At 43.7% G+C, this 14,401-nt stretch overlaps 1 protein-coding gene across 9 annotated transcripts in view; it reads left to right on the forward strand.

The window, feature by feature from the left end:
• The window catches only part of LOC133383685 (spectrin beta chain, non-erythrocytic 1-like), an 84,748-nt gene that overhangs the window by 14,583 nt on the left and 55,764 nt on the right, over positions 1–14,401 (forward strand). For 7 of the 9 annotated variants that reach the window (XM_061624830.1, XM_061624832.1, XM_061624833.1 and 4 more), the window contains one exon: positions 1,318–1,422. The exons of the other annotated variants lie outside the window; for them this stretch is intronic. In XM_061624830.1, the coding sequence (XP_061480814.1) occupies positions 1,318–1,422 (105 nt within the window). The remainder of the gene's footprint in view (positions 1–1,317; positions 1,423–14,401) is intronic. 9 annotated transcript variants of the gene reach the window in all.

The raw sequence follows: 14,401 nt of genomic DNA on the forward strand, positions 1-14,401 counted from the left end.
TTTAGGGTTCAGTAGCCACAGTACTGAACACACTGCCACAGCAGCAACTCCCCACCTTGTTCAGAATCATGAACTCTGATAAACAGTTGTGTCCTCTAGGTGATGTTCTCCAAATGAGTCTTTCTGTTGAGCTCAGTCACATGCATGATACGTCTACCTCTATACTGGCCATTTATTTATTATTTGATTTATATTCCACCCTTCCTCCCAGCAGGAGCCCTTTTTTATTAGAAATAAGGCAAGATTACAACCAGCCTTCACTCAAATAATGTGTTGGAATTTGGGTGCAGATTTACTGTTTCCCCACATAACTATATGGTACTTTATCTAGCACCATGTCACATTCGCTTCTAATAGCATTGCTGTTCCTAGAGCTAATAGTTATGTGAATGGCTAATAGCCCACTGTGTGGATCAGGAAGGTGCCTTACCCCTTCCTTTACTGCTAATGGAAGACAAATTTCACAGAGAACAAAATGTTCTGTGGTGCTATAATCCTTCCTAGTTACATTTGACCATTTTTCACTGTGCTTTGCCATTTCTGCTCTTTCCCCCTGCAGATATGCTAAATATTTGGATAAAGGTGAGGAAGGAAAAATGTTTCTTCAAATTGCTTAACTTGGTATTTCATAAATGCCTGGCATAGGTAGTATTGATTGTTTATGGAGCTCTAGATCCTGATAAATTGTAGTGTGTTAGACCTTCGTGTATCTATCTCTTCGGATAACACTTGAATTGCATTTGCCTTCCTTTTCCACTTGATAGTAAATAATATGTAAAAAAAGAGCTGGTGTAGGCCATTGGACAGAATTTAGGCTTAGAGGTGGATTTGAATCTTACTTCAGCCATGTACTTGCTGGGTGGCTTTGAAAAGTTATTAGCTGCTGTACTTTATCTGTAAAATAGGAATAATAATGACTTCCATTGCACCATTCTTCTGAGAATGAATGAGGGGGAGCTTATTGTTGGATAGGCAATATTTCCAAATAAATAAAGCATTGCAGAGGATCACAAAGTGTTGAGTAGATGAGTTACCTTTTCTCTGTCTTCTGTTGAGACTTGTGACACAGCAGCAACCAGCAGTGGGGATCCCTTCTTGAAAGCATGGTTCACTGGCTAGCATGCCAGTGTGATGCTCACCTCAAATAATTTGGATGAGACCTTGCCTTATGCAGCAGTTGAAAAGTTTCCTTCTTTACTCTGCCATTGCAGTCTGAACAGCTCAGCCGCTAGCTGTGTAATTTGACTGGTCTCTGATATTCTTCATAGTTGGATGAGGTTGCATTCTCCTCATCTGTTATCTAATTCCCCCTTCTAGGTCTTCCTCAGAAAAGAGGTGGGAATAGAGGAAGAAAAGCAAGAGGCCAGGAAGCATCAGGCTAGTGGTCATTCTTCAGTGGCCAGAGTTGCTCCTCTCCACATGGTATGTGCTCTTATATCCCTCCAATTTATAAGGCCTTTGTGAATCTTGGACTGTGGTGGGATATTTTTTGTCAATTTGACATATGAATGTAACTGGCAGGGGCACTTTGTTGTGGAATAGGTTGGATCTCTTGAGTATGAGGCTGTGTACATACTATGTGTTAATGTACATTCAGTACAGGATGCAGGTGCATTTTTGGTGTGGTGTACACACAATGTCATCACCATGTCAACCCTGTCCACACTGTTCATTGATCTAAAGCGCTTTTTGCTGGATGGCTATAATCCATTTTGTCCTGAGAATACACTTCTCAAGTGCTTATTGACTGAGGGTAGAGGCATACTTACTGTTGTGCTGGTTCCAGTGTGTCTCTACCTCTGTTTTCTGGAAATGGGGGCACACAACACTAGTTAAACTCTGTCCCTTTTTACTCTAAAACCTGGTTGAATCAGCTCAAGTGTGTGGCTTTTTTTTAAAAAAAATCAGGCTGTGAACACATTAGCCACCAGAGCAAGGCATTTCCATTAGCTATACCTTGAGGAGAAATGGATTTCCATTGCAGAGAGGTATATACCAAATATAGATATAGCTCTTCCAATATTTAATGTATTTTGTTTGAACAGACCGCAAGCTTGGGGTATTCTTTTGTTTGACTGACAGCAGTGTTACCATACACAGTAGGGTAGCATTAAGATGTTTTGTTCTTGGGGTGGAGTTAGCAATGACTTCTGGCTGTATAACTACTTAAGCTGATGTAATGCTGCTAAGGAAGCCTCTTCTGCTTGCTGTATTGGCTTTCATGTAGACCGGCCTTTCCCAACTAGTGGGCCACCAGATGTTGTTGGACCACAACTCCCATCAGCCTCAGCCAGCATTGCCAATGGTGCGGTCCAACAACATCTGGTGGCCCACTAGTTGGGAAAGGCTGATCTAGACACTGTTTAGCAAGCACATGAATCTTTTGTTTGTGTTGTCTCCAAATACATTATTTGAATGCACTTAACATTTTTATTTGTTCAATACCTTCTGCAAAAAGTTTGGTTGTGCCTGGGGATAGTCAAATGTTGTGGCCTTATGCTCTGAAATCTTGTATTTCTCAAGTCAGGCACTACATTATCATAGTTCAGAGCATTAGTGCTTGGATTTTGGGAGGGAAGGTAGGGGAGCAGTTGATGAAATCCAAAAGTCCCACCTTGATTCCCCTCACCAGTTTTAACCAAGGCATCCCCTCCCCGAAGTGACTAAGGAGGGTGTCACAAACGTTAAGGGGACTGGGCTTCCTGTGCCTCCTCTGTGTAACAATATGACAGAGCCTCTCTCTGAAGCCTGAGGAAGCGGGAACTAATAAAGGCAACACCCGCTTACTTTCAGTGTTCTGAGGGGAGAGAGACCTTTTACTGAGAGCTCTGTAAAACTCTGTAAATAAAACTTAAGTTAGCTTATAAGACAGACTTTGATTTTACTATCTTGAAACCCTCTGTAATTTGAGCACTGCTGTTAGAAGAGGTGGGGGAAGAAGGTGCAATGAACCTGTTGCAGCCCAGAAGAGATTAATAAGGCTGTGGACACATTAGAGAAAAGCGTTTCCATTAGCCACACCTGGAGGGGCAATGGGTTGATCTGCCAATCAGTTGCAAAATCTCTTTGAAACTTATTTTTTTAAAAAGGACTCAGACTGCTCCCATCAGGTTTTACAGTAAAAAAGAGTGGGATTTGGCTAGTGTTGTGTGGCCTGTTTTTAGGAGAGAGAGATGGAGATGCATTGGAACTGACAGAACAGTGAGTGTGTTTCTATCCTGTGTCTCTACCCTGTGTGTCCACCCCTTGTTTGAGCTTCCGTTTATTGACCTTCATCCAGCTCATTACTATCTCAGACAGGTCTAAAATTATGTGCTCAGAAGTGCTCACAATATGCAGTATCTCAGCAGGAAAAGTACTGCTTAGAGGCAAGATGTGCAAACTAGCAGAAGAGAAAGAAGTGTGTATGTATTCTGCAAAGAATCTGAGCTTGCAGAATGTCCTAAGAACATAAGAGCTTGCTGGATCAGACCAGTGGACCATCTGGTCCAGCATGCTGTTCTCTCACTGGCCAACTAAATGCATATGAGAAGCCCATAAGCATGACCTGAGCACAAGAGCACTCTCTCCTCCTGCGGTTTCCAGTCACTAGTATTCAGAAGCATGCTGTCTCCAACCATGGAGGCAGAGTGTATCCATTGTCCTGTAGAATTGGATGTGTTTCAGTAGACTGTTTTTGGCAGGATGGTTACAAGGCAACTAACTCCTCTACTCATAATCAATCTATAGAACAGAGGGACAAACATTCTTAGGTATGGATGGGAAACCTGTGGTCCTCCAGATGTTGTTGAATTCCCGCTCCCATCAGTTCCAGCCAGGAGGGTCCATGATCAGGAATTATGGGAGTTGTAGTCCAACAGTATCTGGAGGGCCACAGGTTCCCCATCCTTGTTCTAAGAGCTGCCTGTGTTGCAAGTCTACATTCTGGCATTCTGCAAGTCTACATTCTGTTAAGGCATGCACAAAAATCTACCTGAATCAAGGAAGAGTATGTTCCACTAGAAACTGCACAAGCCATGTAATGGCTGCTTTGTATATGATGTAGAAGCAGTGCAATCCTAAGAATGTTTACTCAGGAGTAAGTATTGCCAAGTTCAGTGGAAATTAGTACACTATATGTCTGCTTAGCATTGTAGCTTTAGTGATTCATATACCACCTTTCCAGATTTCTGGGGTCTTGTCTGAAGGGGGAGCTCTCATATCTCTTCCATGGGCAGGTGTGTGTGCTTTCATGGCAGGTACAATATATCAGAATGTAATCTGTGAGACCGTGTTACAAAACAGCATATTTTATCAAATAATCTGCAACCGATGTAAAGGACAAAGGCGTCGCCTGTTTCATCACTTTCTTATGTATCCATTGAAGGCCACTTGTTCCATGGAGGCATGACATGCAGATTTGTCTGAAGGCACAAGCCAATGGGAAATGTCAGCACAGTGCGCCTGCCTCCTATCTCTCAAGGGCTATATCCTATGACAGTGTCTTTTTTGCGTCTGTCTGTGTGCAAAGTGACTTCCTTGTTTGTATCCAGCTTTCCTCACTGTTTCCTGCCAGACAGAAATGCAAATCAGAAAGTTCTGGGGAAAATGTCATAGGAGGAAATTAGGCTATGCCTGGGGCAAGTCCATGAGCTTATTGTGCAAAACTGAATAGGACACCATTTGGGGAGCGACAGCTTATGCTACAAACAACTATAGATTAGCAAGGACTTTGATATATTGAGCGTTGATATATTGAGAATATTGAGTTTAATAGGGAATCACTTTTCCATTGCAGATATATGGCCTCACTGACAATCCTATGCAACTTGCTATCCTCTATGAACAGTTTCTGTTTAATCTGTTCTGTTTTTGGCTCATCTTTGTATTCTGACACTCTCCCATGTCAAACCTCTGACCTCATTCAGGACTCTCTTCTGGGCTCCCTTACATTGTAACTGGTCTGGCAGTGCTGGGGGTCCCTATGTTTGTATAAAAGTGATGAGAATTCTCTGCTAGATATTTTATGTTCTAGGGACGCAGCTTAGTGGTAGAGCATCTGCTTTGCATGCAGAAGGTCCCGGGTTCAATCCCTGGCATCTCCAGATAGGCCTGAGAATATGCCCTGTTTGAAACCCTGGAGAGCTGCTGCCAGTCAGTGTAGACAGTGCTGAACTAGATGGACCAATGGTCTGACTCAGAATAAGACAGCTTCCTATGTACCCACCCCACCTCTGGTTTGCATATATTGAACATTCAGGGAACTTTTATCTCCAGGGATTGTTGAAAGAGGTGCAACTGAACATTAAACTGGATTGAAACCAGCGTGCATTTGTAGTGTAGACTTGCCCTTAGCATGAACTTGTTTTCACTGAATCACAATCCCTTTGGTGGGAATATGCACTGAAATGTACATCTTAAAACTGTTGTATTTCTGAGTCATATTCTAAATGCATCCTGGCTGTTTTTTCTCTGGACTTACACCTTCTTTGCTTGAGGGTCTCATGTTATATTTTGCATAAGCACTCTGATATGTGTGCTGTCAGTGTTCTACAGTCTACATACAGTAATGTTAAGCTTCTTGTTCCATGCTCTACCATTTAAGAGCAGCCAGTACTGACCTCTCTTCCTGCAGTGGGATTTGAGATACTGTTTACAAATTTAGCCCTCCATAGTCGTTTGCATCTGGACCTTGGGCTGAGCTTGGAGGGAAGCCACTTCTGTAGTTGGCTGACCTTAGTGGGCTTGGAGTGGTGACAGAACATTGCATCATTTCTGACCACAGGAACAAAGCTTGGAAGAATTCCAGAGTTTCTCCCATTTGATGAGTTACTTAAAATAAGTATCTCTAGATTGCTTTTGAGGGCCAGAGTCTGAGCTCCTTTGTAAGACAAGCAGACAAAAAGTCTCTTTTGTTCAGAAGCCCTTTTACCTGAGGGCTGGGAGTTTTGGAGAAGTGGATGTATTTTCCCCTGAGCCTGAGGGAGGCAGGATGAGATTAAGTTAAGGATAGGCCCTTTCCTTTTATATATTTTATATGTTATATGACGCATCAGGCTTGATCCCTAGAATCTTGAGTTAATGGATCTCTTGTTGTAGTGCTAGGAAAGAACTTCTAGAGAGTTTTGTCTTCACTTACATTTATTTTAGTTTATTATTTGATTTATATCCTGCCCTTCTTCCCAGTAGGAGCCCAGGGCAGTTATACCACCAGTCATGCCCATATGTGCTGAGCCAGATGGACCTTTACTCATTATAAGCAAGATTCTTGCAGTGAATGGACAATGCAACAACACAGAGGGCTTTCAATGGAACCACACTAGTTGAAGGAACAATGTAAGGGCAGAAGAAACTGAATTCATGATCTGTTGGGGAGTTCATATGGGCCACATTCCTGTCCTGTGATGTGAGAGATGGATATTGTCATGGAACAGAAACTTGCTGAGGAGGAGGAGGAGGAGGAGGAGGAGATAAAAGTGAATGAATAAGTAGTCAGTCTTCAGCATGGCAATGGGGAGTTTGGAACTTCTGTGCTGGGAACATTTTCCCTCAAGACCAAGCATGATATCCACATTATTCACATCAGCCCTGTTCACTTATAAACTGGAGGTTCACATATAAACCAGAGCAAAAGGGGCATGCAGGGTAAGGTGTGCTGAATCTTCCTCATTCTTATCTGCCTGCATTACATCACTTCAGGGGCTCCCCCACATCTCCCTACTTTTATCTGGTACCAGAGCTAGACTGGGAGAAAAATGCCTGAATCTTTATAGCATGGGGGCATAAGGTGAGAGATAGGAAGATTCAGTTCCAGACACACACAGAACATTTCTGATGTAAACATTAGATTAATTGCCTCCTACAAGGAAGACTAATGAACCACAAAGATGGCTGCCCCATCATGTCTAATGTGGCCCTAAGGGGGAGAGTGCCAGGACATTATGAAAATGCAGATAGCAAAATGTGTGCCAAGAGGCTTGGAGTCTGAGGCTTTCCTTGCCAAGGCAGGTGATGGGAGTTTATCCCTGATGGTTCTCCCACTGATTGATTTGTTTGGCATCCCATCCCAAAGAGTGGATAAATACCCTCAGCCTGCCTCTCCGGCAAAATGCTTAGCCACTGAAAACCAACTCGTACATTGTTCCTGGACTTTACCTAGGCATCTGTGGTGAGTGTCTGGTGGATGTAGTTGAGAAGCAGCCACTGATGAAAGATTGGCCAAAGTCTTAGCAACGTTAAAGGCAGCAGGGTTAAGACTCAACAACAGCAAATGCATCTTACTCCAGAAAGACCTTACATATCTTGGACATTGCATAAATGAGCATGGTGTGAGTCCAGATCCTAAGAAAGTAGAAGCTATTTCCGCAATCAAACCTCCAGACTCCATCACAGGACTGAAAAGATTTTGGGGCATGGTACATTATTTAGGATGCTTCTTGGCAAATTTGGCAGAGAAACTACACCCATTAAATACACTTTTGAAAGCAGACAGCACATGGTGCTGGAGTCCAAGCCAAGAAAAGGCCTTCTCAACAGTGAAAAACTCTTAACAGAGGCTCCAGTACTCACTTACTATGAAGTTAACCGGCAGACCGTAGTGAGTGCTGATGCCAGCAGTTATGGCCTGAGACGAGTACTACTCCAAAATCATGATGGAGAGTTGAAACCAGTGGCCTGTTGCTCAAGAACGCTAACATAAGCTGAGACCCGATACGCTCAGATAGAAAAGGAATGCCTAGCTGCTGTTTGGGCTTGTGAAAAATTCTCAAATATCTCTATGTGCTGGAATCATTTACGCACTGTACAGACCATAAACCCTTGGTACCACTGATAAATTGCAAAGACCTGGATTGAGTACTAATACAATGTCAGCAACTCCTTTTACGCATGATGAGGTACAATCCTCAAGCAGAACACAGACAAGGCAAGACTGTTGTTGTAGCAGACACTGTCAAGAAATCCACTGGAAACTCCAGAGCTTGAAACAATTCAGTTAGTTGAGCGAATCAAAGTCTATGTAAATCTTCTACAAGTTTCTAAACCAATATCTACCACACTACTTCAACACATTCAAGCAGCTACCAGCACTGACCCAGACCTTTCAGTGGTGCTGAAATTTGTAAGAACTGGTTGGCCATTGTACGTCTGAAGTGACAACTAACCTTAAACCTTTCTTTGCAGAAAAGGGAAGTCTTACAGAGTTGAAAAGAATAATCCTGTTTGGTGATAGAATTGTCATTCCTGCTACGATGTGACAGGAAATACTGGGGAAACTCCATGAAGGTCATCAAGGAATCACTAAGTGCAGAGAACGTATAAGAATCGTTGTTTGGTGGCCACAAATAGGGCAAGACCTCAAGGTAATAATAGCAGACTGAGTTTTGCCAGACAAATAAACCTTCAACACGGAAGGAACCACTCATTACCACTCCATTGCCAGATAGACCATGGAAGAGAGTGGGAGCAGACATCTGTGAGTTACGAGGACAAAAGTATTTAGTCGCAATAGACTGTTTCTCCGGATACATAGAGATTGCATACATGCCTGATTCAACAAGCTCTATTGTTCAGTTGTCTGAAGAATATCTTTGCCAGATGGGGATGCCTAAATGAACTAGTAACAGATAATGGACCACAGTTTGCAGGGAAAGAGTTTACTTTGCTGACAAAGAAATATGACTTTTGTCACATTACAGCCAGACCTCATTACCCACAAGCCAATGGGGAAGCAGAGAAAGCAGTACAAACAGGCAAAGCGAATCTTATGTCAGGAAGATCCTTTCCTAGTGCTGCTAAGCTACAGAGCAACACCTATCAACGCAACGAAGTGCACTCCTGCACAACTGATAATGGGAAGACAATTAAGAACACCTATTCCAACCTTAGAAGCAAATTTGTATCCTAAGTGGCCTGATTTGGGAAAAGTCTGTGTCAGAGACAACATGGCTAAAAGAAACTACAAATATTACTACGACAGATATTATGAAGTGAAGACATTTCCAAAATTACAACCTGGTTCACAAGTAAGACTGAAACTGGACCACCAGAAAGGATGGTCTGAACCAGCGACAGTCCAGAGCCAAAGTCAAACTCCAAGATCTTATGTTGTCACTACCAACAATGGAACATTCCGAAGGTCATGGTCAGATCACTATCTGGTGAATATAGATCTCTCGATGCCGCACACCCTCCGCAGGGGACAAGGACCTATTAGGATGGTCCGCCCCAGACGCCTCATGGAACCGCAGGGATTCCTGAATGCGCTGGGTGATTTGGAGCTGACTGAAGGACGCCCGGCCAAAGCCCTGGTGATGGAGTGGAACAGGGAGATCACTGGGGCTTTGGATAGGGTGGCTCTGAAACGTCCTCTCCCCCTGAATAGAACTCAGACAGCACCCTGGTGTGCACCACGGTTGCGGGGTCTGAGACAGGAGGTGAGACGACTTGAGCGCCGGTGGCGGAAATCTCGCACTGAAGACGATCGGACACTGGTTAGAGCGGCAATAGCTGCCTACCAGATGGCAACAAAGGCAACAAAGAGGGAATTCTTTGCTGCCTCTATTGCGTCAGCAGAGTGTTGTCCCAGGAGATTGTTCCAGGTGGTCCGAAGCCTGGTCGGTCCAGTTGCTCAGGAACCCATGGAGCAATCTAAAATCTCCTGTGACATTTTTGCTAAACGCTTTGCTGGTAAAATCGAGCGCCTGAAGAGCATGATTCCGTTCGCCGTGGATACAGGTAGTAGGCCAGGGTCGGCCAGTTGCATTCCGGTCCGGTGGGATCGGTTTCAGCCTCTTCCCTCTGAGGAAGTGGACAAGGTGCTCAGTACTGTGAAGCCAACCACCTGTCTGCTTGATCCTTGCCCTTCGTGGCTCGTCACGAGTTGCAAAGAGAGACTGAGCGAAGGGATCAAGGCAGTGGTAAATGCATCCTTGAAAGAGGGTGCAATGCCATCAGCCCTCAAGGAGGCGGTGATAAAGCCCATCTTAAAAAAACCCTCCTTGGATCCCCAAGAGCTGAATAACTTCCGCCCAGTTTCTAATTTACCATTCTTAGGCAAGGTAATTGAGCGAGTGGTGGCCAGACAGTTACAGACACACTTGGAGGAAACGGATTATTTAGATCCATTCCAATCGGGTTTCAGGACTGGACATGGAACTGAAACAGCCTTGGTCGCTCTGGTGGATGATATGAGGAGGGCGTTGGATAGGGGAGAATATACCTTCCTCGTCCTCCTAGATCTCTCAGCGGCTTTCGATACCATTGACCACAGTATCCTGTTGGATCGCCTAGGGGGATTAGGAATAGGGGGCACTGTTTTACAGTGGTTCCATTCCTATATCTCAGATAGGCACCAACGGGTAGCTTTGGGAGATGAGGTATCAGACCCTTGGCCTCTTAATTGTGGGGTGCCACAGGGCTCTATCCTCTCTCCCATGCTGTTTAACATCTATGTGAAACCGCTGGGGGCCATCATCAGGAGTTTTGGGCTGAAGTGTCACCAATATGCGGATGACACTCAGCTCTATCTCTCATTTAAGTCCTCACCAGAGTTGGCTGTGGATACCATGTCCAAGTGCCTGGAATCCGTAAGTGGATGGATGGGAGAGAACAGGCTGAAGCTGAATCCCGACAAGACCGAGGTGTTGCTTGTGGGAGACAGAGGAAGGCTGGGTATTACAGACCTGATGCTTAATGGGGTGAGATTACCCCTGAAGGACCAGGTCCGCAGCCTCGGGGTCATTCTTGACTCCAGGCTGTCCATGGAGGCTCAGGTCTCGGCGGTGAGTCGGGCAGCTTGGTATCAGTTACATCTGATACGGAGGCTGCGACCCTACCTTCCTGTTCATCTGCTCCCACGGGTGATACATGCCCTGGTCTCCTCTCGCTTAGACTACTGCAATGCGCTCTACGTGGGGTTACCCTTGAACACGGTCCGGAAGTTACAGCTGGTACAGAATGTGGCGGCACGCTTGATTAAGCACAGCCGTCGCCGTGACCATATCACGCCAGTGTTAATAGATCTTCACTGGTTACCAGTTGTTTACCGGGCCCAATTCAAGGTGTTGGTGCTGACCTTTAAAACCCTATACGGTTTCGGCCCAGTCTATCTGAAGGAGCGCCTACAGAATCACCAATTATGCCACCTGAGAAGATCAGCCTCACAAGACCTTCTCTCGGTCCCACCAGTTAAAACAGCTAGGCTGGTGCGGACCAGAGAGAGGGCATTTTCGATTGTGGCCCCCACCCTCTGGAATTCCCTTCATTTTGATCTCCGACATGCTCCCTCCCTGATGGGTTTTTGCCAAGCCTTAAAAACCTGGCTATTCAGGTGGACCTATGGGATTGGGGAGGATTAATTTTATAAGGTTTTAAATAGAAATTGGTTTTAAATTGATTATGATTGTGTTTGCTTGTATTTTATTTTGTATTATGTACTGCTCTCTATTATTGTAAGTCGCCTAGAGTGTCCACTAACCTGGACAGATAGGCGACCAACAAATAAAATTTTATTATTATTATTATTATTATTATTATTATTATTATTATTATTATTATTATTATATCTACAGTTGGTTCCCAAACCACAATCAATTTCACAACAAAGTGAAAATTCAGAGGCAGAAATACCAGAAGAGCAGAATTTATTGCCAGAACAATCTCAAAAGACTCAGAACAAAGAACTGACAAATTCTTGTGAGCAAGCATCACCTGCCAAAAACAGCCTATCTCTTGAGAGTCTGAAGAGAGTGACATCCAGAGGAAGAGTAATTCGAAAACCAGAGCATTATAGAAACTAAATGTTATTCTACACAATGTTTGCTGATAGAAAAAACTCACACAAAATAAGTTAGAACTCAAAGAAAGAGAAATGTAATGAAATGTGTCTTAAGGCAGATGCACAGCAAAAAAAGAGTTAACTTTCTCTAGAGGGTATTACACACCCTAGGGGGAGCTAGACTGATTTAGTTACTGGAGTTAGTCAGTGTTATGTGTGCTGGGTGAGGCCTAGCACAGAACAAGCTGGGATGTTTTACTGTTTATTAATTATTAAATAAAGAAGCTCTGTTTTATCCTTGGTCTCATCCTGATCAATATAACACATATCAACTTGATCATTTCAATCTGTAGAACTTGCACTTCTACAAGGACTATGCAGTGTCCATTCTGCATTTGCAAGGAGTCATGCCTTTAGGTGTGGCGGCACCTGTACTTGGAACCTCCTGTCTATTAACATTATGCAGGTATCATTGTATTATTTAAGACACCCGCAGAAACATTTCTGTTTTGGTGGGCCTTGGCAGACACGTGATTTGGTTACATGGTTTTTATTGGTCTTTAGATGTTTTTAACAATTTTTATATGTTTTAAATATATTTTGATTTTATTTTAATTGTATTTGTATTGCATATGTGTTTACTGCTCTGCGCTCCTTTTGGAGGAAGGGTGGGATATAAATTTAATAAATAAGCAAACATGAAGAAGTTATGGACTGTTGTACTGGCAGGCTGATTATTTGAAAGACAGTAAAAACCAACTGGAGAAACGACAGGCATAACCTGATTTCCTCCCATGGCAAAATGCTATGCATCCATGTGGTTTCTGCCTAGTTTTAGTAAATAAATATTTCAGCTCAGCCTGTTGGCTTCAATCATAAACTGGAAATAAGTTGTGCTGAAAACAACAAAACAACTTGAAATAGATGGGGCAGTAGATAAGTGTGTTAGGGGCTAAGTACACATTAATGAATAATTATAAATGCTTATGCAACAGAGCCTCAACTCTGTTTTAAAAGTGAACAGCAGCTTCAGAAAAGGAGAATTCAGAGTAGAGAAAAGGGAGGAGGGGAGAAGTGCTTAAACTTTGCTAGGACAAACATGCTTTTGAACCTTGCAAAAGGGAGGAGGCACTGAGAGAATGATTTGGAGGGAAGCGAGGGTGGATGGGGAAAAGGTTAAATATCCCTCTCTCCTATTTTTGTGCTCTAAATTCTCTTCTCCCAAAATTGCTTCTAATTTTAAAAAACAGTTCAGTTCCATGCATTTGCATGTAACTTGTTGTTAGCCCCTTAGATTTGTACTAAGGAGCTCTGAGTTTATATATTGCACTCTGCCACAAAACTCTTAGAAGACCTTGTTAACAGTGCAATCTGAACCATGTCTACTCAGAAGTAAGTCCTATTAAATTCAGTGTGGCTTATTCCAAGGTAAGTAAAGGTGAGAATTGCAGCCTAAGGCTGCAATACAATACACACTTGCCTGGGAGTAAGTCCCAATGAACCCAGTTGACCTTACTTCTAATATATTGGATTGCAGCCTAAGTCACTATCTCATTGATTAGTCTACCTACAGGAGTGTTATGAGGATAAAAATGGAATAGTCATAGAATAGTAAAGTTGGTAGACTCCAACCCCTGCTCAGTGCAGGTGGCCGGCCAGCTGCCTCTTGAATGCCTCCAATGTTGGAGAGCCCACCACCTTCCTAGGTAATTGGCAATTCCATTGCCATACTGCTCTAACAGTTAGAAAGTTTTTCCTTATGTTCAGCTGAAATCTGGCTTCCTATAACTTGAGCCCACTATTCCATGCCCTGCACTCTGGAATGATCAAGAAGAGATTTTGGCCCTCCTCTGTGTGACCAACTTTCAAGTATTTGAAGAGTGCTATCATATCTCCCCTCAATCTTCTCTTCTCCAGGCTAAACATGTCCACTTCTTTCAGTCTCTGCTCATAGGGCTTTGTTTCCAGTCCCCTAATCATCCTCAGTGCCCTCCTCTGGACCTGTTCCAGTTTTGTCTACATCAGCCTTTCCCAACCAGTGTGCCTCCAGATGTTGTAGGACCACAATTCCCATCTTTCCTGACCATTGGCAATGTTGGCTGAGGCAGATGGTAGTTGTGGTCCAACAACATCTGGAGGCACACTGGTTGGGAAAGGCTGGTCTACATCCTTCATAGAATAGTAGAGTTGGAAGGGGCCTGTAAGGCCATCAAGTCCAACCCCCTGTTCAATGCAGGAATCCAAATCAAAGCATTCCTGACAGATGGCTGTCCAGCTGCCTCTTGAAGGCCCCCAGTGTCGGACAGCCAACTACCTCTCTAGGTAGTTGGTTCCATTGTCGTATGGGTCGAACAGTTAGGAAATCTGGCTTCCTGCAACTTGAGCCCATTATTCTGTGTCCTGCACTCTGGGATGATCGAAAAGAGATCCCAGCCCTCCTCTATGTGACAACCTTTCATGTACTTGAAGAGTGCTATCATATCTCCCCTCAGTCTTCTCTTCTCCAGGCTAAACATGCCCAGTTCTTTCAGTCTCTCCTTATAGGGCTTTGTTTCCAGTCCCCTGATCATCCTTGCTGCCCTCCTCTGAACCTGTTCCAGTTTGTCTGCATCCTTATTGAAGTGCGGAGACCAGAACTGGACACAG

The sequence above is a fragment of the Rhineura floridana genome, chromosome 4 (genome assembly GCF_030035675.1).
Source record: "Rhineura floridana isolate rRhiFlo1 chromosome 4, rRhiFlo1.hap2, whole genome shotgun sequence".
Lineage (NCBI taxonomy): Eukaryota > Metazoa > Chordata > Lepidosauria > Squamata > Rhineuridae > Rhineura > Rhineura floridana.